The sequence below is a fragment of the Eptatretus burgeri genome, chromosome 8, assembly GCF_056783735.1.
Source record: "Eptatretus burgeri isolate ZD-2024b chromosome 8, Ebu_testis_v1, whole genome shotgun sequence".
Classification (NCBI taxonomy): Eukaryota; Metazoa; Chordata; class Myxini; order Myxiniformes; family Myxinidae; genus Eptatretus; species Eptatretus burgeri.
In genome coordinates, this window is record NC_140968.1 from 63,778,117 (window position 1) to 63,804,316 (window position 26,200).

Genomic DNA, 26,200 nt, shown 5'->3' on the forward strand with positions numbered 1-26,200 from the left:
TTTCAATGGGTGAGCCACTTTTGCCGATAAGACATCAGTGTGAGAGCTGCCACACTGCCTACAGAACTCCATAATGGCTGTCCTGCCTCCACATACTCTTTCTTCTTTGTTGTGGTTAACTGGAATGCAAGCGTAATTGTTAGTATACTGCAACCATATCCTGATGTAGTTATGTTACCTTTATGCTTTACCTTGGAACACTCATTTGAAACCATTGGGTCAATTTGATAGCTTTTATAGTGGATTATGATGGGGTGTTTTCACATTTGTATATTATCAGGCACACGTCAGGGGCGCACTTTAGGCCACCAGGGGCCGCCACTGGCTCGCGGGCCATGCAATGAAGAACAGTGTGATATAATATATTACAAGAGCAAAACAAACATTAAAAAATGTAAAAAGATAGAGGGATGAGATCTCAAAAAAACAACCGAACAAGGTAGGAATGACACCACATTACGATGCCACAAAACCACACCACAATCCTCTTATGGATTAGCATCACAACATCTTTTGAGATTTTACTTTTGTTGTGGATTTTGCAATTGTGATGGTAATTCATGAGGATTGCGGTGTTGTATTGTGGCATTGTCATGCAGCATTGTCATGTGGTGTCATTCTTCATTGTTATTCTTTTTCATTCTTCTTCTTCATCCATTTTTCCCATTAGAACGTTCGATTCCTCCCATTAGGACCCAATGAGAGGGAGTACCGTTGATGTGGATTTTTTTAAACCCACCTTGTTGTGATCGTTGTCCTCCTGAAGGATTCTAACTGGTCGATTGTGGAATCCTATTTGACTTCAGACAGAGTTTAACGTTTGTCCGATTTGATTATAAAACCCTACAAAAACCCTATCGACACTGATAAAACTGATGTCCACACAAGTCCTTCCTTGTGAAACAATTTATTTCCTAATTATACACCATACACTTCTCACCTTTGTACAATGAACTTAAGAATCCCCATTTGATTGCAATATTATTTGGTTCTATTTCATTTATTCTTATTTTAGTTAACAGTTAGACCAACCCGATTCAATTCACTTCTACATTACATCAGAGAGTTTTATTCTAACTTGGTACTTGGTCAGTTCCAAGGAGTACGAGCCACTGAGAAACTATACTTCCTCACGTGCTCGTACTGAGAACAATGTGCCTTTCAAAATATTTATACTTCCATGAGAGAGAGGTTGGGGGATATTCACCCAGACTGTAGACGTGTCCTTTAGACAAAAGCCACTTCGTACATTTTCTAAGCAAAAGTTCATTTATCAGCTCGGTCACTCTGCTCCAGAACAACACATTTCTTATCATTTAGGGCAAAAGTCTTTTGGCCAGAAATGACAGTCAATTCAATTTGCAGCATAGAAGTTACATTTCTGAAACTCCATTTGTTACAATTTAAAATACATTAATATAAATTTTTCCCCAACACTCCCCCGTTTTTTTTTTTAAGGAAAATTTGAATAATTTTTCTTACACATGATTACCATGTCCCATTCCTGAAGGAGAAAAGATTTCCATTATTCAAGTTCAATCAACAATGGCAGCGAGTGCTCATATCAGAAAATGAGTGTGTTTCCATTTGATTTATGGCCTGTTCATCAGCATGTGTCACACATTGAAAACATGCTACCCGAAGTCAGAAGATAAACAGGTCAGGGTGTGGATAGAGCAGCACCCAACGGGAAACACAATCGAAGCACTCCTTGAGCTGAGGAGAAGGTAGATGTGGGCAAGTACAAGTTTGGGCCGGACACTGGGTTGAAGGAGCGCAGTGTGGAATTGCAGGCCTGTCGTACATTGAAGCAACCACAGCAAGTTCACGATGTATTTGCAGAGCGGCAATCGAGAGTGTGGCTGAGAACATTCCTCCACGCAGGCACCACACAACGCCGACGTTAAGACTTTGCTCAACCTTCTCCTCAGTGGTTTTTTTCTTTCTTTCCCACATTGGTCCATCTTATCTCCTCAGGAAGGGGAGGCATAATCATGTGTTGAATGCTCAATCACCCAAATCTGGCTTCTCCCATCGTCCAATCTTTGTGTGGAATTTCATTCCAAAGTTCATTTAGATGAAATCGTACATTGCTTCAAAGACTGCTTTCAACACTCCGAAACAAACAAAGCATCAATCAATAAACGTCATGGGCACATGTAGTTCTACAAGACTAACAAAGATTGTTGTGGAAGCATCTAACTTGCATTATATGTCATATCAATATTTTAATCCCTTTCCTTGTTATTTCCCAAAACAACATGCTAAAATATACAGAAATCCCAGTTGTACGTATACTCAAAACATCCATCTCATTTGCTATTTCCATCGACATTTTAAATCTCTGACATTTCTCCATCTATCCACTTCTCTCTCACCAAAACAGCAAACATGCTGCCATTTTTCCAATTCACATACACAAACCATCTATCACTTCCTCCGACCTTCTCAATTACGAATCCATTTTCTTTTATCAAAACAAATAAATCATTTTAAACAGTTGTTCAAAAATTGTCAAATCACTTGTCAAATCTGTTATCAGGAGAATATCATTTATATTGCAGCTCCAACACTCTGTCTAAACATGCAGCTTCACCCTCCACAATCTTTATCCCAGTCTTGGAAAAGCATCTTAAACTTCAGACAAATAAACATCCAAACTCTCTTAAACAACTTTTTTGGTCAAAACAATAAAATATTTCCTTTTAAAATCCATAAATGAAAAATTAAATCTTCAGCATCTATCCAATTAAATCATGAATTTACCTTGACTGAATCGATCAAATGGTTACACTGGGTTGTTTGCCATTGCCTTCCCAGCACAAGTTCAGGTAACCTCAACATTCGCAGACGAATAAAACAATATTTCAACGTCCATCCGAGGGAATCATCTATTATCTGTGAATTGCCCCACGTGCTAAACATCATCAAATCATTAAAATCATTCCAAATCACGTTTCTACATTTAAATCACATACAGTATATCCACATTCACAATTGTTATTTCACAATTTATTCAAAATCCCGATGGTTGTAAAATAAAACTTCAACACTTTTTCCTAAATGGACTTCACTTTAAACAGATTCAGTCTAGAGGGTGCACCACAAACACCAAGGAACAAGGAACAGGAAGTTCTCTCCACATCCAGTGGGAAGAAAAAGGAAAAAAAACTCTGACAGGCAAAACCCACAGTTTAGCATTACTCTGTCATGGCTTCAACACATACACTAGACAGCATTGCCTCTCATAGACTAGCGTGTGATCACGTGACAAATACCAATCACATTTCTATCTCATCCTCTTGAATCTGCATATGAATCGAATTTCACACTTAAAGCAAAGGCTCGAACAAAGACTCAGTGTAATGATATGCCACCCCCCACAGATCGAGTGGAGGGGGTCTCACACAGTGTAGTTTGCGACCTTCGCGTGGAAATGCAACGCAAAGAATGTATAACATGCCATTTCAAACAAACCCACAGCTCAACTCAGCACGAGTTAAAATATCGTCAAAATCCCAACAGAACACGTTTCATTGCAGTGAATATTGGACTCGCACAAGTTTCATTTTTTACTCTCAGTAACACATCGCATCTCAATGCAAATCACCAACCACGCTCCCAGCTGGTTAATCGTCTCCTGCACTCCACAAAACGTTTCGTGCAAATAATTGCATTTACAAATCCGTAAAACCTCCACACAATATAATATAACAACCTCACTGCCAACAACCTTCCAGTGAGTTCAATGAACAAAAAGTAACTCTTATAACTCTTACAAACAGGTAACTTATAATATTTATCTATTTTAACCCTATCTCGGCGTCTCAGCCGTGTCCTCGGCCATCTCTCTCATAGCCGGTCCGTATCAATGCAAACATGTGGCATGTCGCTTCATCATTCCCATTTAATTACGCGTCTGGCTCCTTAACGAGCCTCTTCTTGTCATCTGACTCCTCTTCTTCTCCAGCACTTTTCTAAAACAACTACAGTACTTATCGTTTACTTTAAAACGGACTCCCTCCGCCGGATCCTCTTCTTTCTCTCAATAAAATTATCTGACAATGAACTTTTCTTTGTTCGAAATGCGTTACCTGCTGAGAGCGCTCTCCCTTACCTTCGCTCAAGCACTTGTTCCTCCAGGCACTGCCTCCGGCAGATTAAGCACCTCCGGTCACGAGCACCGCACCAACGTCGGTTCGAATCCGAGTCTCGGCGCCAACTGATGTGGATTTTTTTAAACCCACCTTGTTGTGATCGTTGTCCTCCTGAAGGATTCTAACTGGTCGATTGTGGAATCCTATTTGACTTCAGACAGAGTTTAACGTTTGTCCGATTTGATTATAAAACCCTACAAAAACCCTATCGACACTGATAAAACTGATGTCCACACAAGTCCTTCCTTGTGAAACAATTTATTTCCTAATTATACACCATACACTTCTCACCTTTGTACAATGAACTTAAGAATCCCCATTTGATTGCAATATTATTTGGTTCTATTTCATTTATTCTTATTTTAGTTAACAGTTAGACCAACCCGATTCAATTCACTTCTACATTACATCAGAGAGTTTTATTCTAACTTGGTACTTGGTCAGTTCCAAGGAGTACGAGCCACTGAGAAACTATACTTCCTCACGTGCTCGTACTGAGAACAATGTGCCTTTCAAAATATTTATACTTCCATGAGAGAGAGGTTGGGGGATATTCACCCAGACTGTAGACGTGTCCTTTAGACAAAAGCCACTTCGTACATTTTCTAAGCAAAGGTTCATTTATCAGCTCGGTCACTCTGCTCCAGAACAACACATTTCTTATCATTTAGGGCAAAAGTCTTTTGGCCAGAAATGACAGTCAATTCAATTTGCAGCATAGAAGTTACATTTCTGAAACTCCATTTGTTACAATTTAAAATACATTAATATAAATTTTTCCCCAACACCGTCCTGTTGTAAAATGATATCGGGTTGCAGGTCTTCGATCGTGGGAAGGTGAATCCTTCCAATATGTTCATGTACTGTATGTTGTTGAGGTCACTGTATCCTCCACAAAGAAAAACGGACCCACCAAGCGGTCATGGAGAAGGCCACACCACACCTTGACATGTGAACTGTCGCGTGTGTGTTCAATGATGACATGGGGGGTTACAGAGCCCCAGCTCCTAACATTGTGCCGCTTGACCTTCCCCGATCGATACATGAAAGCAAGCTTTGTCTGTGAACATGACTTTTTTCAGGAAATCTTCGTCATCCTCCATGCGAATGAGCATTTCCAAGGCAAACGCCTTGTGTTTGGGTCTATCATTTGGTTTGAGTTCCTGCAAAATTTGCACCTTATAAGCATAAAGCTTCAGTCTGTTTACAAAATCCTGTGTACAGTGGTGGTTGGTAGTCCCAGTTCTCTGGATTCTTGTCAAATTGGTTTTCTGAGACTTTGTTGAAATGATTCACGCACTCATTCAACATCTGCTGCACTTGTGCTTAGTCGACCGGTACTTTTCTGTTTCTGACAACTTCCAGTCTCCTTAAACCTCTTGTACCACTCTAATACTAGTCCACAATGGTGTATTCCTTCCATACCTTGTACAGAAATTACGCTGAACTTGCGTGCTCGATCTCATCTCGATGAACCATCCGACGCACTGAGCTTTCTCCTGTGGAGTCGCCATTTTCTTTTACATTAAACCACCAGACCTGAAAACAAAGAAAACTTTATGAGTTTCTGTATCATATAAAACAAATATTATCATTGTATCATTTGTGGTACTGAATATATTAACAACTGAAGTTGTTCATGTCTTCTTGAAACACCCTGTAGTAGCATGTTCAGTTAGCGATGGTATTTTTGTTCACAATGTGTATGTGGGGTGAGACTGCATTCTCCAGAGTGCCATTCTAGTTTGACTTTGTTTTTAATACCCACTAACTCTCGTACTTTATCTTCTATTTTATATTTGGTTTTTTTATTTTTGGATTCTCCTCTTTAGTTTTGGGCTCTGATTTTGTCTTTGGAATTGTTTTGTTTGGCCTGTTTCCTTTCTGAGTAGTTACATGGCTCTCAAATATTTTTGTGTGTGTGTGTGTGTGTGTGTGTGTGTGTGTGTGTGTGTGTGTGTGTGTGTGTGCGTGTGCGTGTGCGCGCGCGTGCATTTGTACACGTCTGTGTATAGAATTGGGCAGGATAACCAGGTGTGCTATTTTGAAAGAATGTTTGGGATTGAGGTTGCCTGGGGAGGATGGAGAGACAGGAGAGCAGACTGAGTGAGCACAGAAAGTGAAATATTGGAAAACATCAGTCTGCCAAGTTTGAGAAGTTCTTCGTACTGGTCCTGCCGAGTGATGCCAAAATACATTTAGAGCCTTAGACTCTGACTCTATCACGTCCAACGGAGCAAGATGAGAAGCAGCTGTTCCAGGCCAGAGTATGAACCCACACCACATGATACTTTTGATGAAGCCGATACACACGATTTTCTTTGAGCATCTCAGAATGGACTTCTCTCTGCATAGAATACCATGGTTTCAGCCTGCCTTGTAAGCGAGTTTTGTTATTCTCTCAAAAAGACAGATTATGACAGATTGTCAGGCTTAGTAGTACCAAGGACTTCTAGACTGAGGAGTTCGATGGCTGATTCTTTTTGAGGGATAGAGTGAGATTTTCTGACATTAAAAGACATGGTATTGAACAAACTGACTCTTCCACATTCATCTGTGATTAGAAACCTGCACCAGAGAGGAGATAAGGATCCAGGTATCACTGAGGAGGCATTTCTTGGTTTTGTATTAAAAGTTAAAGGGACTGAAAAAATAGATGCCAAGATTGTTTGAGGACTTGTGATTGATGAGGTCGTTAATTGAAAGCATGTGGAATGGGATGGTTGGAAGTACCTCGGATACAGTATGTCAACATCGATGCAAATGTTGACTCGACAATAATCACTTTTAAACTTCCTGTCCCAGTCGTACACCTGCTGCAGCGATAAACATGCATCACCTCATTGCATTTTTATTCTACGATGGATTTCTTTGGGATTTGCACCCTCACTTCCCAAGAAACGGATGGCAGACCATTGCTCCTCCCTGGTGCATGCTTCTGAGGGAGCCGCCATCTTGGAACTGCTCGACTGACATCATACGCTCAATGTTGCCAGATTCGTACAGTCCTGACTGAATGGAATTCCAGGAGTTTTCCAGGACAAATTGTCATTTTTAAAGGAAGCATAATGATGTGTTATACCTTGTGTTCAACAATTTACTGATTGAAGGAATGCACAAAATTCTATAATCAGTCTTTTTTTATCAATTGTTTTTATGATTGAACTGCAATACATGTAAGTAAAGGCAATTTCCCCCAATACTGTTTTACTGTATGAAACATGAAAACATATATTTTAATTAAATAACGATAAATCTTTGCTAACAAAACAAAACACTTTTGCATACTTTCTCAACTTTTTTTGCATAAACAAGCATTTACAGATACATGTACGTATCTTAAAAGTCCTGATTGAACTGCAATATGTAAACTAAAAAGGCAATTACACACAATACTGTTTTACTGCATGGAACATGAAAACGTATATATTAATTTTAAAAACTACAAATCTTTGGAAAAACAACAATTTTACATACTTATCTTAAAAGCCGCAATTAAGCTGCAATATTTAAAGGCAATTTCACACAACACTGTTTTATTGTACGAGACAAGAAAATGTATATATTAATAAATCTGTGAAGAAAATACTTTTTACGTACTTTCTCAGAAGTTTTTGCATTTAATGTCACTTGTTATCAACAAGTCACTTGTTATCTTTAATGTCACTTGTTATCTCTCTCTCTCTCTCTCTCTCTCTCTGTCTCTGTCTCTGTCTCTGTCTCTGTCTCTGTCTCTGTCTCTGTCTCTGTCTCTGTCTCTGTCTCTGTCTCTGTCTCTGTCTCTGTCTCTGTCTCTGTCTCTGTCTCTGTCTCTGTCTCTGTCTCTGTCTCTGTCTCTGTCTCTGTCTCTGTCTCTGTCTCTCTCTCTCTCTCTCTCTCTCTCTCTCTCTCTCTCTCTCTCTCTCTCTCTCTCTCTCTCTCTCTCTCTCTGAAAACTCTTACATCAACCTCTATCTGCGGATTCACTGTAACATAGTTCATAATCACAATTTATTAAATACATCAGCAGTCATCAGTAATATAAAAAAATTCTCTAAATTCAAACCACAACTTTAAAATTGTTCCTTAATTGTTTTTTTTTTATTATTATTTCATTAAATATCAGTACGATTTATTTTCTCAGTCAGTTTGATTCCCAATCCATAAACTTTAGAACAATTTCTATGATAAAAAATTGATTATCATAACCTTATTAATAATTGACCGTTTTACAATTTTCAATTAAGTATGTTATATAATTATATTATATTGTATTATAATCATAATTTCCTATCATTCAATGTTTATTTTATTTATTGGTTTTGTACCATGAACATTAATTGAATGGTTTGTGTATTCAAGAAATGAGGATATTATTTCACTCTTCATTCATAATCATTTGAGGGGAGACAACCCGTTATACTGTTATTTTAGCTGTGCTAAGTCTATCTCCCTTGGTTACAAAAAGTCAAATTTAGAAACTGGAATTTTTTGTGATGTGTTCATTGAAATCTAATTACGGCAGATGCGTTTTACGCTTAATAGTTTCTTTCATAAACAAATATCCATGACGATACCTGCTGGTGCCGATGTGCTCGCCGATCCAAAAAATTCTGTAATTCGCGAACGGGAATCGGCCGCCATCTGCTGCATCAAGCGCACGTGTTTGGTTCCCTTGGCATGATTTTCAGTGTGCTTTCACCTATGTTCGAAATATCTACAACTTTCTTGCACACATGACATCTTGCTTTGTGGATGGACACCCTTTCTAGCCAATCCCGATAGTCAGGATGGCTGACACACGCGGTGTTGAAATAACAAATTTTGGACATTTTGCTTCTCCGTTCTGCAGCTGAAAAGTTTCTCCGCGCACAGACATTCATGCAGTTACTCAATATTGAAATCAATATGCTACTGACAGGGAGATTATGGCGGCATCATCGATCAACAGCCAATGAATTGTTGGAGCATATATTTCCAATGCTTTTCGTTAGTTGATATTTTATTGCACTTTACAACCGCATACAGAATCAATGAACATAACCCTAATCCAGGTCAATCAATCCATTGGTGGCAAAAATGACCGATGTCGGCTTATTTTCTTACAAAAAGAAAAGAAAAGAAAAAAAGAGGATAGAAATATGTAAGGGACAGTGCACAGAAAAAGCTTTATTTTCCAGGAGTTTCCAAGAGTTTCAAGGAGTTTTTTCTTTTTTCCAGGACTTTCAAGTACTGGAAAATGGAATCTCATTTTCCAGGAAATTCAAGGAGTTTCAAGGAGTGTGCTAACTGTGCCAGATCTAAAACAGGCAAAACATGACTCTTACCCAAACATACAACATATGTCTTCTACAACTACACAAATTACATTCTCGAATTTATATCTCCATTTTAAGGTTCCTTATTGACGGACCCTCTTATATGCTCGTGTTTGTTAATTGCATAATGTTGGAATGAAAAATGTCCTGAACGGAACATAGGCAGAGGTAGTTAGAGGAGGCAGACGAGACTTTCTTTGACCAGCATTTGTTAAAGGAAGGGGAACTTGGCTCCAACATTGATGTGGAGAACAAGTAACCATGGTTTAGTCATCCAGGATGTCCTGAAGAAAGCATACGTAAATAGAACGGCACTTGGCAGAGCATTTACCTCTACCATGCTGAACTGTTTACATTTTGTAGCCCACTGATTGGCTGGATCTGCATCCAGACCTTAACCAAAATCTAATGAGCTTGTTATCATCACTGACTCAACTCATCCACCAAGTTTTGGCTGAACCCATCCAAACTGTTTGAAATATCATGCTATATATTGTTTTTGGCCCTATCTTTCAATTGTGTAGAATCACTTAAAAAAATAAGAAATCCGGAAGCAGATCTCACCAAAATCTAATCAATTCATCCATGTCACACACCCAACCTGTCCATCAAGTTTTGTCCAAATCCGTCCAAAACTTTTTGAGATATCCTGCTCACAAGCAGGCAAACAAACAGAAGTGAATACATAACCTCCATCAATCTTCGGTGGCAGAGGTTATTACACGTTTGTATGTTTGTTTCAATATTTATCATGTGTTGAAACTACAACAAATGCATTTGCCCAAAGAGATAGATGGCATGGTGGAACAATTATATCCTCATATAAAAAATTAAGGCAGCTGAAAAAGATGACATCAAATTCAATACAAAGAGTCTCGTATAATGAAGGACAGCAATGTGGGGACAATTAGATTGACTTTCTTTGAGAAACTTTATGCTCTGCAAGAAAGTGAAAGGTTGTGCCTCGGAAACAAACTACGTGTTACAACTTGCCTCCAGTCGCAGAAGCAAATAAATGAAAGTGAAATTGGCAGCACAGATTGTCAGCTCCAATGTAGAAGGTATGCCTTTGAATGTGAAAAATATTTGCATTCGCCTGAATTTCATGATTCTTATCCCACTGAGCTTCGTCAAAACATGTTGTCATCTTTTTGACTTGTAAAATTCAAGAAACCCACTTTCAAAGAGATACAAGAGAGTCCTTTTTGCCAGTCAAATAATGAGGTGTGGTAACCCTTTTCGAGGGATGTGTATGAGGCCTGCATTCTCAGTATGAAAAACACCAGTTGGAGGAGGATGTACACAATATGCAGAAAAACTCTGTTTCTTGGATTTCTGTCTGCCATTTCTAGCAATGAGTGTTCGTACGATACTCTTGTAACAAGCGCACACAATCCTTCGAAATACCTTCTGACTTCAAAGCAAAGTTAGGATTACATAGAACTGTTTTTCACAGCAGTCAGGTCATCTGCTGATTGCAATGACAACCCAACTGCACCAGTTTTTCTGCTTACAGGTGTGGCTGTTTATGTATCATGAAGTGAAAGCAGCTGGTAATTGTACAGCATAAGACAACAAAAATATACTTCGTGTCATCAAAATAAAGACGAATTACTGCACCGTCATCCCAAGAAGGAAGCCAGACATAACAATATACACAAACACACACACACACACACACACACACACACACACACACACACACACACACACACACACACACACACACACACACACACACACACACACACACACACACACAAACACAAGCACATATGTAAACACACCAACACAGATATAATATGTACTGGTAAGTACTTACAAGTTATTTTATTTGAAGTTCTGTCCTTAACTTGTATGCAATTTCCTGATTTCCCAAGTGCCTGGATCATCAGCTGAGCACCGTTTTTCAACGAGGTTTTGATCCTTTCAGCCCAGAACCTCTCCAAACGGCGGATCCACTACCCTGGCCAAAGGTCCACATCAGCAGATTACTCAACATCAATGGACCTACAACCTCAAAGTTGTCCAGACAGTCAGTCAACACAGCAATGCAATATGTTTATTTAAACTTATTTAATTATTACTTTTATTTAAAGTATTACTACATATGAATAACTTTAATCATACATCACCTTATAAGATAATATATTAAGTGATAAACACTTTACCTTGTAGATATGTCCATGACACAGCACCTCCATCTAACCATCGACTCAAACTGTCATTCAAATATTAAAACTGTCATTAATAACCGATTTTAACATGCTGCACTGAGTATCCCAGCAACCACCAATAAATTATTTTAATACTTATTCATAATGTATTTTATAAATAATATTAATTTATTTACTTGTTTTTTATTTTATTTATTTATCAAAATACCTCCTGTATTTAATACATATTCATATATATATATATATATATATATATATATATATATATATATATATATATATATATATATATATATATATTTTCTTTTTATTCGATTTTTATCCCACTTGCGTCTACTAAAAAGTTGGAAGTACTTTAAGCAGTTTTAGACAAAGGATTTAATTATTTATCTGGTGCCAGACTACTTGTATGTCTACTTTGATAAAGTAAGTCTGCATGCACTTCATTTATGATTAGGATGGATCACTCTGCCAAGCAACACACAAGTATTACTGAAGACAAAGTCAGGAAACAGATGTCCAAGCTGATTTGGTTCAAGTAATAATGATTCTGTTGTTTCACCATCCCGATTGCCATCGTGCAGTCTACTTTTTGTATAATTGCATGAGAATTATTTTCTGTAATACTTCTATTCTCCATTGTTTCCAACTGTGCTGGGCACCCTTTCTTCCTACGTATGCAGCACAAGGCTGCGGCATAGCGTCATGGGTTGAGAGTGTGGCTGTTCTGTTGATGCAATGCCTTCTGCAGGTTCGGGAAGGAATTTGGAATTTGTTCATGGTGCCGGCGATAGCACACATACTCTCAGCGATGGACACCATGGGATATTTAATGTCCACCAAATAATGCCGGCAGATGCGACCGAACAACAGCATATACACCATGCCTGTGAAACATTAGGATAACAGTTTTCAGCTCGGCCTGAGTTTCAAACCTAGGCTAGACAGATTAGTCTGGGTTTGCATATGTCTAGGCCATCCTGCTTTCCCAGGGCGTCCCGAGCGTAGCTGTAAACTTTACACCCCCACTTCCTGCCCCCCACCCCTTCCTCCAAAAATAAAATTTAAAAAACCCTCGTGTTTGAATTGCAATTTCCAAATTCTCTTTATCTCAGTTTTCTACTTTCCATAAGATCTATGTACCACCAAGTCATGATAAACAATGTACACCTGGCTTGTATGGCAAAACAATTAAATTAACAGGCATTGACTGAACAACACCCCTCTCCCCCTCATCCCCTAAAAGTAACTGCTATTTGCTGCTACGGCCTCTGATCACCAAAATCAGAGTTTAAAGCACAGACTTAGCCATCTGCTCACTGTTCTGTTTTGTGAGCCACATCCCCTCGTCTCGCTTCCCTCTTCCTCCTCTTTTTTCTGTTGCATGCCTTATCTTTTTGATTATTTTTCTATTTTCTTTGAATATTGATTTAGACCTGTCCAAGCTATTATTTGTGCTCAACTTCTTGATTTTACCTCTGTGTACCGTATGTCTTATTTTAGATCTGCTAAAATGTTCTTGCCTTGATTGGTGAGTGGTGACTGACAAATTATTTTGTCCATAACTTTTACCAGAGTCTACTTTCAGAATGGTTCTGGGATGCTTAAAACCAGATGTTGAACCTACTGAGGTTCAGAATATATTTGTCATCTATTTGTTATTGATCGTCATCTTTTGGTCTTGTTTATCTTCTATAGAAGCATCTAAATATTTAAATGGGCTGGCAGGATGGCCTTGCGGAATGCACACTTGCCTCAAAGCTATCTAGTTTGAATCTCAACCCAGCTGCAAACTGTCATCCCAGTGTTTCACAGGCAGGGTTATTCATCAGTGTGTGTGCCATCCCTCGGATTGACATTAAACTGGGCATCCCTTCTGCCAGCATGAGTTAGTGTACATTAATGACTCCATGGTGTTCGTCACAAAGAGTAGGCCAGCATTGACTGGCACCATGGCCAAATTTCCAAATTCCTACCTTAACCAGCAGGGGCCATTGTATAGTGGTCGTGCCATGTTCTCAGCCAATGATATGCAACCCAGGAGAGAGAGAGAGAGAGAGAGAGAGAGAGAGAGAGAGAGAGAGAGAGAGAGAGAGAGAGAGAGAGAGAGAGAGAGAGAGAGAGAGAGAGAGAGAGAGAGAGAGAGAGAGAGAGAGAGAGAGAGAGAGAGAGAGAGAGAGAGGAGAGAAGAGGGAGAGAAGAGGGAGAGAAGAGGGAGAGAAGAGGGAGAGAAGAGGGAGAGAAGAGGGAGAGAAGAGGGAGAGGAGAGGGAGAGGAGAGGGAGAGGAGAGGGGGGAGCGAAAGAGAGAGAGAGAGAGAGAGAGAGAGAGAGAGAGAGAGAGAGAGAGAGAGAGAGAGAGAGAGAGAGAGAGAGAGAGAGAGAGAGGGGGCGAGTAGAGGGAGGAAGGGAGAGTGGGGGAGAGAGAGAGTGAGAGGGAGGGAAGGAGAGGGGGAGCGAGAGAGAGGGGGGGAGGGAGGAGAGAGAGAGAGAGACAGATACAGACAGAGAGAGGAGAGGGAGGGGAGAGAGTGAGAGAGAGGGAGAGAGGGAGGGGAGGGGGAGAGAAAGAGAAAGAGAGAGACAGACAGAGAGAGAGAGAGGGGTAGAGAGGGAGAGAGGGAGAATATTCAAATTTCTCAAGCAAAGCAGACTTTCCTTTGAGTAATTGACCAGACTCAGTGGTATTGTGGTTGGAGCATCTGCTCTGAGTCTGGTAGTTCTGTGGTTCACTTCTGACCTTGGCTAACTTGTAACAAAGACTTTTAAAATGTTACATTCTGCTTCTTCGCTTGATGCTCACCGATTAGAGAATAGAGCATGGACAAACCCCATGTTTTGACATCCTATGGGGAAGTGGGTGATCAAAAGATTTCTTCTTCATTGTCCCACTGACTGTGGAAAGAAAAGCGGCATCACAAGATGGTGTCGCTGGCACTCATAGTGCATCGAGAAGTCATCATGTCACCTTACCCCAGGGTAACTGATGACGTTTGAAGTCAAATCCCGTGTTGTCTCATGTCTCTATCTGCAGGTAACGGCTCCTTCCATGAGCCTCGATTCCTATAAAAAAAAACGTTTTTTATGAATCGTCTCATCGAGAAGCCTCTGAAATATGTTTTAAGACCAATTTTTCGATGTATTCTACTTGAGCCTGAACATGATTAGTCTCAAGCTACCTGGGCAGACTGAAATTATGTGACTGCAGAGAGAGTGTCATTTTTCCATAACATTTACCCATTTGGCATTATTTATACTGTACCACATTTACCAAAACACAATATTTTTACAGTCCGGTATTATGAAAATACAATCCCATGATTTTAGTCTCCCAAAATCCATGTAAATACCACCATCCCTGGTGTATGAAGAACTGTTCCAACTATTCGATTCATTGACTTGTTGAACGTATTCAAAATTCCTTGCACTGATGTGGCCTCTTAAAGGGCCCTTGGCGATCAAAGCTTCTACCAATCGCATTACTTTGAAAATAGCGCTTGCAAGTTTAATCCTCTTCGATGTCATCATATAATTTAAGCTTCCTCTGAGGCTTTTGATTACCCATATGGCTATGAATACCAAATGACTGTCTGCCTTGTGTTTTTAGAGCTATATCCTCTTACTCCAAAGCTTTCATGTTAACAAGTAGTCTGCAGCACATGGCCTTTTTTAACCTGCAGGTAATGCGTCTTTCCACTCTGTTGAGTATTCACAAAGGATAGGATGCCAAAAGAAATTGTTTCCTTGGAGAACAGCCGCCTGCCTTGAGGGGTAATTATTGCATGGAGTCAGCAGTTCCATGCCTAAACAACCAAGCCATCATGCTCCACCACTGCCCCTGTCAATCATGCACTCGCGTGATTCTGTCATGGCGAGTACGTTCAGCCGTTTGTAATACGTCGCCTTTTACAAACTCCTCTGAGAATTGATCTACGAATCGTAAGTTTAGTTTAGTGATTCAGATTCATATTTTGTTGATGTAAAAAAATGAAACCACCACCACGTAGTGTCGCTGTCCAGCAGGCAAGACTCAAGCGAAACATGGTGATCATAGAATGGTCTTGAAATAGAACTTCCCAGACCTCAGTAATGGATAAAGACCACTCAGTGGTTGAAACATCAGACGTGAGCTTCGGTATCTGGCCAGCTACACTGTCGTTGGTGGTGCCTTAAAAAAAAAAATTCATAACAACCATTCCTTTCACACCATGAGGTGCATAGGACTGCTGAGTCGGTTTCATTAGCTAAGGAGTACAATCCTAGACAGGTCACCCACCACTCCAGTGCAGGACACTCCAATGGTTTATTACCCCCAGGAGGCTGGTACTCATTTTTCATTTTTCTGACCTCAGAAGGATGATAGGCTGTCAACCCACCTGGTTGTTCAATGAAATGAATTTTATTGTTCAATGAAATGACAGGGGCTCAAACTCAAGACCCAAATATCTAAAACCAGCCACCATAACCGTTAAACCAACACCAACCAAGCTTCATTTAAAATCTGGACCTTCTCAACTACCACCAGTTCTTTTTTTCAATTTTGTTTCCTTATTTTGCTTGGCCATAGGGTTGACTCCTTACGTCTTGTATCGTGCTCTTCCATTCATTCTTTCAAGACTACTGCCCATCATCACCATCTGACCTTTTTCTACACTTATTCATTCATTGACACTTTCTCTTTCAGACACTCCCATTGCGTCTTTGTGCATCCTTGCATCTATGTTCACCTGTTCCACTTTGCTCACCTATGCATGTATACCTGCAGCCCTTTTATTGTTTCGTTCTTCCTTGAACTTGCACTTATGTTAAGAAAAGATCGAGCTTTCAGCCAGTTGGGCAATATGCCTCTCAGTCCAGGACTCATCCTGTGCTACTTATATGAGATGAAGCTGGAACATTGGAGAAGATGAGGTGTATGATTACATCTGGACTGGTTGGATAGTTCGACGTAAAGATATCAGAGAACATCAAAACACAAGTTTCTTCAACTATTTCGTTTTTTTGTTGGGGAGGGGCGGGGAGTGTTATTAACCTCCGCTATCTTCGAAGATGGATTGAGGTTACTGTTTTCACCCCTTTCTGTTTGTTTGTTTGTTTGTTTGTTTGTTTGTGTGCTTGTTTGTTTGTGAACAGTATTACGGAAAAACTCCTCGACGGATTTCGACGAAACTTAGTGGGGGGGGGTTGGGGGGGGATTAGGTATGGTCCAAGGATCATGCCATTAAATTTTGGACTTGGTCCCCCCCCCCAAAAAAAAATTGTTAGAGAAAAAAATGTTTTCTTTTGCATTTCAACATGTTTTAAGTGATTTCCAACCCCCCCCCAAAAAAAGAATTTTTTTTTGCATTTCTATATGTTTTAAGTGATTTCAAACCCCCCCAAAAAAATTGTTACCCCCCCCAAAAAAAAATTGTTAGAGAATTTTTTTTGCATTGGTACATGTTTTAAGTGATTTCCAACCCCCCCCAAAAATTGTTAGAGAAAGAAAAATTATTTTTTTGCATTTCTACATGTTTTAAGTGATTTCCAATCCCCCCCCTAAAAAAATTGTTAGAGAAAAATTTTTTTTGCAACTTTTCAACATTTCGATTTCTTTTTTTGCATTTCCACATGTTTTAAGTGATTTCCACCCCCCCCCCAAAAAAAAAATTGTTACCCCCCAAAAAAGAAATTGTTAGAGAATTTTTTTTTCGCATTTCTACATATTTTAAGTGATTTCCAACCCCCAAAAAATTGTTAGAGAAAAAAAATTTTTTTTTTGCATTTCCACGTTTTAAGTGATTTCCAACCCCCCCCCCAAAAAAAAAATTGTAAGAGAAAAAAGATTTTTGCAACTTTTTTTTCAACAACTTTTCGATTTCTTTTTTTTGCATTTCTACATGTTTTAAGTGATTTCCAACCCCCCCCCCCCCAAAAAAAATGTTGGAGAATTGAACTATAACTCTGTCAGCACTGTTGACATCATATTTAATGAATAAGATAGGTTCACTTGAGTGACCCAGCAGTATTGGCGGCGGAGGTTTTGCACTCTCCCGAGTGCTCCCCCTCCAGTTCATTCATGTGGTAGCAAGTTACTTTGGCTTCCTAACAGTGTGACAGTACGTTACACCGTCGTGCCCCAACGCACGGTCTTTACCTCCACCATCAAAAGTAGACAGAGGTTATGTTTTCACCCCTGTCTTGTCTGTCTGTAAACAAGATATCTCAAAAAGTTGTGGATGTATTCAGACAAAATTTTGTGGACAGGTTGGGTGTTTCACAAGAACTAATTGATGAGATTTTGGTGAAGATCTGGATCCGGATACTAGAAACTTAAAAATGATTCTTCACCATTGAGAGGTAAAGCTAAAACCGATATAGAGAATGATATTTCATACCGTTGTGGACGGATTCGGACGAAACTTGGTAGATGAGTTGGATAGGTGACGAGAACAAGCCGATTAGATTTTGTTTCAGGTCCGAATCCAGATCCGGCCTATCAGTGGGATACAAAACGTAAACTGTTCATCCTGATGGAGGTATGCGCTCCACCGAGTGCCGTTATAGTTTTCTTGTATTTTTATTTCTCAAATGACGACCACCCACCATGTTTAACAACAATAATTTTGCAATAGCTGTTCTTGTTTTGATTGCCGAAAACATCAAAGGACATTCATGTGAGCACAACATGTTAAAGAGAAAATGGTGAAGGTTTGATTTGTTTATCTTTTTTAAAGATATATTTTACTCATTTCTCCACCCTGTGTGTTGAGACGAGAAGGTATCGTTGGTGAAACTTCAGAAAACATGTTGAGAAAAATAGATTGTTGATAGATTAAGCATTCCTAAATGCTTTCGTTTTAAACGTGCAAAGACACATCTGAGCTTCTAGGCTGCCTGACAGAACACTCTTTCCCAAGGCTATCACCAACAGGGCATGAGCAGACAGCCTCAAAGCATGAACATTGTTTTTGTCTTTACCCTGCATGCTCCGTTTGGAGATGAAACAGAAGTTCCTCCCATTAGGAATAGCTCCTTTTACAAGTTCTGGATGACTGAGAATACCACGGAGGCTTTCCAAGAATAGCTGACACAAACTTAATCTGTCAGAATCGTGTGACCACCAACTGAAACTTGCCCATTGTGAGAGTGTGTTCATCTGGCTTTGGCCTCATAGCACTACAACAAATAAAAGAAAGCATTTTTTTTTTTTAACAATATTGGGAAAAAGCCTTTGTAAAGCAAAATGTGTTTAATATAGCTTCAGAGTGTTAAACTGGTTGTTTTCTGGAGGCCGACTGCAAACCACTCAGCCTGCAGTGTCATTATTATGGCTTTTTGCTTCCTCTTTGTGTGTTCATGTTTTGCACAAATGGTCTTTTGTTAAGGTAAAGCTCGAGGCACTGCCAGCTGGGTTAATTTTACTACAAGGTGTATGTATATATATATATATATATATATATATATATATATATATATATATATATATATATATATATATATATATATATATATATATATATATATATATACTGTATATGTCGACCTTTTAACAGTGCCTTTTATTTTATTTTCGCTTTCTCTCTTTCTCCCCACCCCCCCCCCTCCTTTTTTGCTGTAGTCCCACAAGGGTTCCAGTATTACCAGCTGTAGCTACAAATGTGCATGCCTCATTCAAGCAGTGTTTGGAGGGGAGAGGTCAGATCCAGCGGCAAAAGCTGAATCAAGTTGGTCATGACATGATGTGAAATGCTCGAGTTGCAGAGGAAGTGAAACAATATTTTTGTTGCTTTGCTTGTTGCATTAATTAACCAGGCGAGGGCTCACAAAATAGCTCAGAAGTAGCAGTGGCCATAACTTTGAGCTGTGTGCTTCGAGTTTGATGCCTGCCCTGGCTATAAGCTATTATCCTGGCACTTCACAGGCAGTACGTTGTGCCAATGGGTTTGATTTCTGTTAGATGGGACATTAAAACGTGGACCTACCTGTACATCTTTGTTGGCTGGTGGTAAAGGATACCAGGTGTCTTTCACAAAGAGTAGGCTCTTGACCATATTTCTACCGTAACCAGCTGTGGGGGGTGGGGGGGGGGTGTCGACAAATTTTAACCCCAACTCAGGCTCTTGCATTCTCTTCCCATTATGGAACAGTGGTTTATTGCACAGTCTGGAAAATGGCTAAGATGTGACAACAACTGAATTTGATAGTTCTGTGTTTAAGACATGTGAACAACATTTGCAAGATATTGATGATTTGTGACCTTTGACCTCACAAAAGTAAAAGTACAAGATGTGTGTTTTGCTTCACAAAACCTGGCACGCTCACTGGGGGTAAATTGTATCACTTCTCAAAACACAAAGGTTAAGTGTTTTTCTTTCCTGAAAGCATGTCAAACTTTCGTTACAAATGATGTATTTTTTGTATACAATGTCAAGGCTCGTGGAGGACCGAGAACATAGAACGGATCAGGACATAACAGGACAAAAGGAACAGTAGAAAGAGAGTGGGAAACACACCAACATCAGGATTGAGATACAAAATAGAGGGAGGCTTGAAAATAAGGGATGTGGGGACGAATGAGGGCTATGGAAGGGCATGGGGTAGACAAGATGGAAACAGCCACAAACTCTCTGGAAGGAAAAACTGGAAAGTTGGAAAGAGGTGGGCTTGGGGAGGCTTAATGGGGATAGAAAAAAATCATGGTTTTGGATGGGAGACGATCTGAGATAGATAGTGGTGAACACCTGTCTTGAAGACCTGGATGGAAACATGAGAGGAATACTTTGGTATGATTGGAAGTAGAATGGTTGACCACTTAGCTTCCTGATCCATTTTGACTTTCAATTTACTTTACATCTTCCTCCTTTGTACTTTCAGGTTTCTATCTCAGGGCCTGAAGTTGGCATGCCTTTCTCAACATCCTTGCTGGCCATGGAAAGGAGCAGCCTGGAGGGTCTAAATCAGGAGATTGAGACAGTCTTCTTGCAAGGAAATTCTGACACGGATAAATTGCAGGTGAAATTTCAACATTCTGCCTCCACGAGTCTGTCATGTCTTGCTTTTCCCTCCTTTCAAAACACCATTTTCCACAGTCTAATACTATTTTCATGCTTTCGTGTTCTTGTTCTGTATTGTACACCGCTCCTTCCCAATTCCATATGTCAGCCGTGCATGATGTCATTTCCGGGTGCCGAAGGAAGGGAGTATTCAGTTTTTACTCAGTTTTCTTGTTCGCTTGTTACTTGCAAAAATCGAAGATTTTTCAAATATATTGGTTAGTCGAATTTGTTATTATGTTGGGTGGTTGCGAGACGACCATTATTCTCAGGTTTTCCATCTGTCTGTATGTTTGTTTGTATGTAATGGACAGCTCTGGAGGCCAGAGGAGTCAACCGATTTTGATGAAACTTGACAGGTATGTTCATGCCAGGATCTAGTAATATGATTTTGAGCACCGTTGCTATGGACGCCACCTTTGCCGAGCAACGGGACTTTAAAATTTTTGAAAAATCCTAAAAAATATATTTTTTCGAAAATCAAAAATCGGCTTCGATGCTTTTATGCACACTATAATCAACCTCTTTGTCAAAACTTTTCAGCCCGATCCGTCAAAAACTGTATGACTAGTATGCAATTATGTCGCGACCACCCATGTTGCCTACCGGCTTGTCTGTTTGTTTGTCTGTCTGTTTGTCACCGGCAGGTCACAATTTTAAACCGAACTTCACCACATGGTAGAGTTTGTCATAAGGAAGAAGCCTATTGTTTTTGAGGTCAAAAGGTCAACAAAGGCCAAAGGTTAACAACTAAGGTGGTATTTCTAAAATCCTCAATTTTTATCCGATTTGAATCCTGATTTGAAGGATTGATGGATTTGAATCGATTTGAATCCATCAATCCTGATTTGAAGAGGGTTCATATTTCAGGTCACTGGATTCATCCAACCAATTATTTTGGAGGTCCACATTGGCCGAATTTCTGAAATTGTCAATTTTCATCCGATTCACTTGAAATTTGAAGAGGGTTTATATTGCAGGTCACTGTATTCAACAACCAATTATTTTGGAGGTCCACATCGGCCGAATTTCTGAAATTGTCAATTTTCATCTGATTCACATGAAATTTGAAGAGGAGTTGCATATTTTGGACATTGAATTCAACCATAAATTATTTTTGAGGTCAAATTTGTTTTATGGATTTTGCAAGTGTCGTGCTCTGCATGATGTCTTCTTATTGTTTGTTTGTGTGTAAGATACAGTATATCAAAACGTGGCCTGGACAAGTATGTGTGAGAGCCGGCTATTGTACCAAAACGAATACACAATCATCGGGGCATAGGTGGGGGTGAGTTGGTGAGTTGGAAAGTGATCAAGCAAAGATGGAATTCATGAATCAGTTTATCAAAAGTAAAAATAATGAACAACTCTGTAAGACAACTCGTACACCATCGGTGATGGTATGGTGACAAATTACATGACACACAGTCATCGTGGTGATGATTACCACTCAATGCCTATGTGTAAGTGAGTCCGGTAATGTACAAAACAAGCCAACATAAAACCATGATCGGACTTCAACACGAAGCTCGATCGATCCTTTACTGCTTTGCGAAGTAATCCGTTATGTTTGAATGCCTCAAACTCTTGGGCATCTAGTGCATGAGAAAGGATTCAAACCGGTCATTGTATTCCATGATGTTGGCTGGGCAATCCTCCACCGAAAGACAGTATCGGCTGAATATTTGGCCGAATCGGCCGAAACCGAATATTTGGCTGAGCCGACATTTGCCGTAACCAGATGATGAGCACGTCATCGACATCTTCAAAGGACACACATTTCACACTTCCCACCGGCCACATGATCTTCTCCACTTGTCCAAATATCTTGCCCTTATTCTTCAAGATATCGTTCAATGTCTGCCGTTTGTTGTCCAACTTCTCAGCTATGTATGTTTTCTTCATCAGTGGATTTGCCTCGCAAAACTGGATAATGTCGTATTTTTCTTGGTAGGTTTTGGTTTAAGCTTACGCTAAGTCGCCATTGTCCTGCCTGCAGTGCGATCAACGTGTGTACGCAGTTATAAATAGCCTATCACTGGCGGTGTACACCAATGAGCGAGCATCACGATTCCATGAAATCGGGCTTCTCACGAGGCAGCAGTTCCATGTGACGAGTTTGGAGTGGTAATTTACTTGAGTTTCCATTACGTGGGAACAGACACGTTCCTGTATATACATATATATATATATATATATATATATATATATATATATATATATATATATATATATATATATATATAATATACATAAAAATTTTTCTTTAAATGATTATATACTGTTATATATATATATATATATATATATATATATATATATATATATATATATATATATATATATATATATATATATATATATACATAGACAGTATATAATCATTTAAAGAAAAATATATTCACTGAAAACTTCTCACGTAAAAATGGCAAAGTCTTTGTGCAAAAAAACAATCTGGCACGTTTGAATCAACAAAATCACAAAGAACGTCACCATTGTCATATATATAAAATGAAAGTACAAGCAGAAATATGTACGCCTTTGAGGTGTGGCCACCCTTTCCTCCAGGGACTAGAGTATGAGGTGATCAAAGGTGATCTTTGCTGCAGCAACATTGATGTTTTGAGAACCATTGGTATTTTGAGTCTCGCATGCTTGTTATAATTTACACCTTCTGACTGGGGGGGGGGGGGGTGGAGTGGAGTGGTAGTGGAGGGGATTGTGTCACCGGGCACAGCCAGGGCAGGCAAAAATGGCCATCTGCTGGCCCGGACAGATGTGAGCGATTCGCCTGAGAGACCACAATTTTCCTCATAATGGCCTGCAACATTTGATGATGCATTGTACGTAGATCGTGCATTGCAGTTGTTAAATTGCTCTGCCTGTTTCCACACACAAACTTTCTTTGTCCTGCATGCAGTGTGACCACTCCTTGGTTTTTTACACAAGATCTTGGCTATTCGTTGTTCACTTTGGCATCTTGGTTTTCTTGGTGTATAGGTTTTCTATTAAAATTGCTTTTCTGAAACCTTGTGAATTCTTGGCTTTTTTCATTGGCTCACCTTGGAATTTATGAAAATGAGGAGTGGTCACACTGCCTGCATGTGCTTGATTGTGGGGTTCATTTTTCCCCACATAGGAACCATTGCAGAGCTGCTCTGAATGTTTTGCCTCAGATGCTGTTTGGAAATAAACAGTTCTCCTCCCAGAACTCATAGCCTTTGCTGTGCATGATTGCTGCACGTGGATAATGCATTTCTATAAAACGATGGCTTTGGTAAATTACAACAGATTTCTTTGGGAAAAGATTTGCAAACCTGCAATTGCAAGTCTCAAATGTTTAAGATATTACTATTGTTTCAATGGTAGCGTCTCCTGACATACACCAGATATCCTCAAGGCACAAGCGAACTGTTATTGCATTTCACTTTTTAATCATAAATGGAAAGAGAAAGGGTTTCATCATTGCTGCACATGTGGCCTGTAACTGTCTGCCTCAGCAGTCTATGAGGGCCATGTTGAAATAGCTGTCAAACCTTAAGGTGGTACCCGGAAATAGGAAATGATTGTGTGGACAGTATAAGGGGAAAAAAAGCACAGCCAAGTGCTTTTTCAGGATAAATAAGATAAAGTAAAGTTAAATAGTGCAACAAATCTCAGTAGAAGTTGTACTGAAAGGTACATGCCCACCTGCCTATAATATTCTGCAAATGCTGTTTCTGTTCCCATGCAGCAAAAGTATTGTTTATAAACTCTTATAAAATGAGCCGCCTTGAACACAATTGTACAAAAACGTTTGAAATAATAACAAACACGATGGGCACATTTATCCGTCGTTATCATTTCACGTGATTGAGCTAGTCAATGTGTGCAGTCGTTTGGAGCTCAGTTTCAGAGTAGATTGTCTCACCTTAAAACATCAGGAATATCCTGAAAAATGTACTGTGATTAATTTCTGGTCCTTTGGGTAAAAATGCACCTTTTGTGTTTTTGTGGTTCTACTTTAGTATTCCTGAATGGTTATAATAAATCCTGATTCGTGGCCAGGGATCTCGCATGTCATTAAACTGGCTTGTAAAGGTGTCTGAATCCTCCCTCGTGATGACCGCAGACGTGGGGATGAGCAGAAAGTTTTTTTTTTTTAATGAGCTCAACGGAACTTGATTCCGTTTACTATATTTTCAACAAACTTGAAGTTGAACGCAAGTTCGTTTATATCTGCTTTGGAGATCTGGAGTTGTGAGGCGTGCACTTGATCTGATCGAGTTGCCACTAATTTGTCAGTCTGTCTTCCCTTTGAGTTTATGTCCGAGCATAACCACAACACCTTGTAATTGATCTCGATGTGCATCTCCCTTCCCTTATAAGACATTCAGAAGTAGCATACCGGTAATTGCAAAAAAGGTTACAAAAAATAAATAATTAAAAGGTACATTTAACAACAGATTTGGTTTAAACCTTTAACAACAGTGTACACTACAACAAAATATTTCAGTTACCAGGTTTAATGTTGCACGGTGAATTGTCCTGGATGTGTGTGTTTATACTCTGTCTTTGTAACCCATGTCAATACGTGCACCCTCACAAAGGTGTCACCTTCTCATTAATTAATGTCCTTTTCTCCATCTATAAATTCAATCCTCCATACTCTTCAGTCCTGGTCTATAAATTCAATCTTCTCTCACAGGTCTTCAATACATTTGCTCACTTTCATTTCCTCCCAAATCCTATGCCTGTCCGCTGTCTTTCTGCATCTTTCTGTTTTTGTCGTAGAGGCTTTTCAACGATATTGAATGTCTCCTGTCACTCTGACTATCACCATTAATCAGGGAAGCCGGGTCATCTCAAAGAGCATTATCAACATAACTTGAAATAAAATGTCACAGTAGTTCGGAATCTAGAAGTGGTTCCAAAGAGATTGTTTTCTTGCATGTGAGTACAACTGCTTGTTGGATACTTATTGTGCAGTCACAACAGTACTGTTTATAAGTATTACCTGAATGTAAACTAATGCTGGATTCTCAATTTTATGACCTTTCTGATTCTGAACGACATTAGTATCAGTAACACCGAATCGGTTGAAGTTTAAATTATTATTGTGTGTGCACAGCTTTTTGCAAATTGTTAAGTACCGATTGTTTCCAGCATCCCCACAACTTAATGGATGGGAGGCGTGCCCCACCACCTGGTCTTGCCTCGGATTTCCATCTCCAGCGACCGAAATGTCTACGGAGGCCCAGCACACCGACAGCAGGACAGAAGAGCAGGGCCTTCAATTCAAGACTTGCAAAAGCTGATTCCAGAGATGAGAGGATGCTCTGTGGGAGGAGTTCCTCACCTTTTGTCTGCATCTGCATTTCCCCAAGTACAGATGAGCTTCAAGAAAAATCAGGTCCAGACATCGTCTCCATTTTGGTTACATCTTCTACAGCTTCGAAACATGTTTTGAAAGGTATATTTTCCCCACTTTATTTGTGTCTTCCTTTTGCAATGTATTTTATATGAATTAAGAATACTGGAGAACTATTTTAACATT

At 39.5% G+C, this 26,200-nt stretch overlaps 1 protein-coding gene across 7 annotated transcripts in view; it reads left to right on the top strand.

Moving 5' to 3' along the window:
• The window catches only part of LOC147021880 (protein FAM117A-like), a 269,319-nt gene that overhangs the window by 228,415 nt on the left and 14,704 nt on the right, over positions 1-26,200 (top strand). For 4 of the 7 annotated variants that reach the window (XM_085892291.1, XM_085892293.1, XM_085892297.1 and 1 more), the window contains 4 exons: positions 11,335-11,489; positions 19,230-19,335; positions 20,486-20,623; positions 25,810-26,116. In XM_085892291.1, coding sequence (XP_085748417.1) covers positions 11,335-11,489; positions 19,230-19,335; positions 20,486-20,623; positions 25,810-26,116 — 706 coding nt within the window. The remainder of the gene's footprint in view (positions 1-11,334; positions 11,490-19,229; positions 19,336-20,485; positions 20,624-25,809; positions 26,117-26,200) is intronic. The other 3 variants (XM_085892296.1, XM_085892294.1, XM_085892295.1) reach the window with 1 other exon arrangement.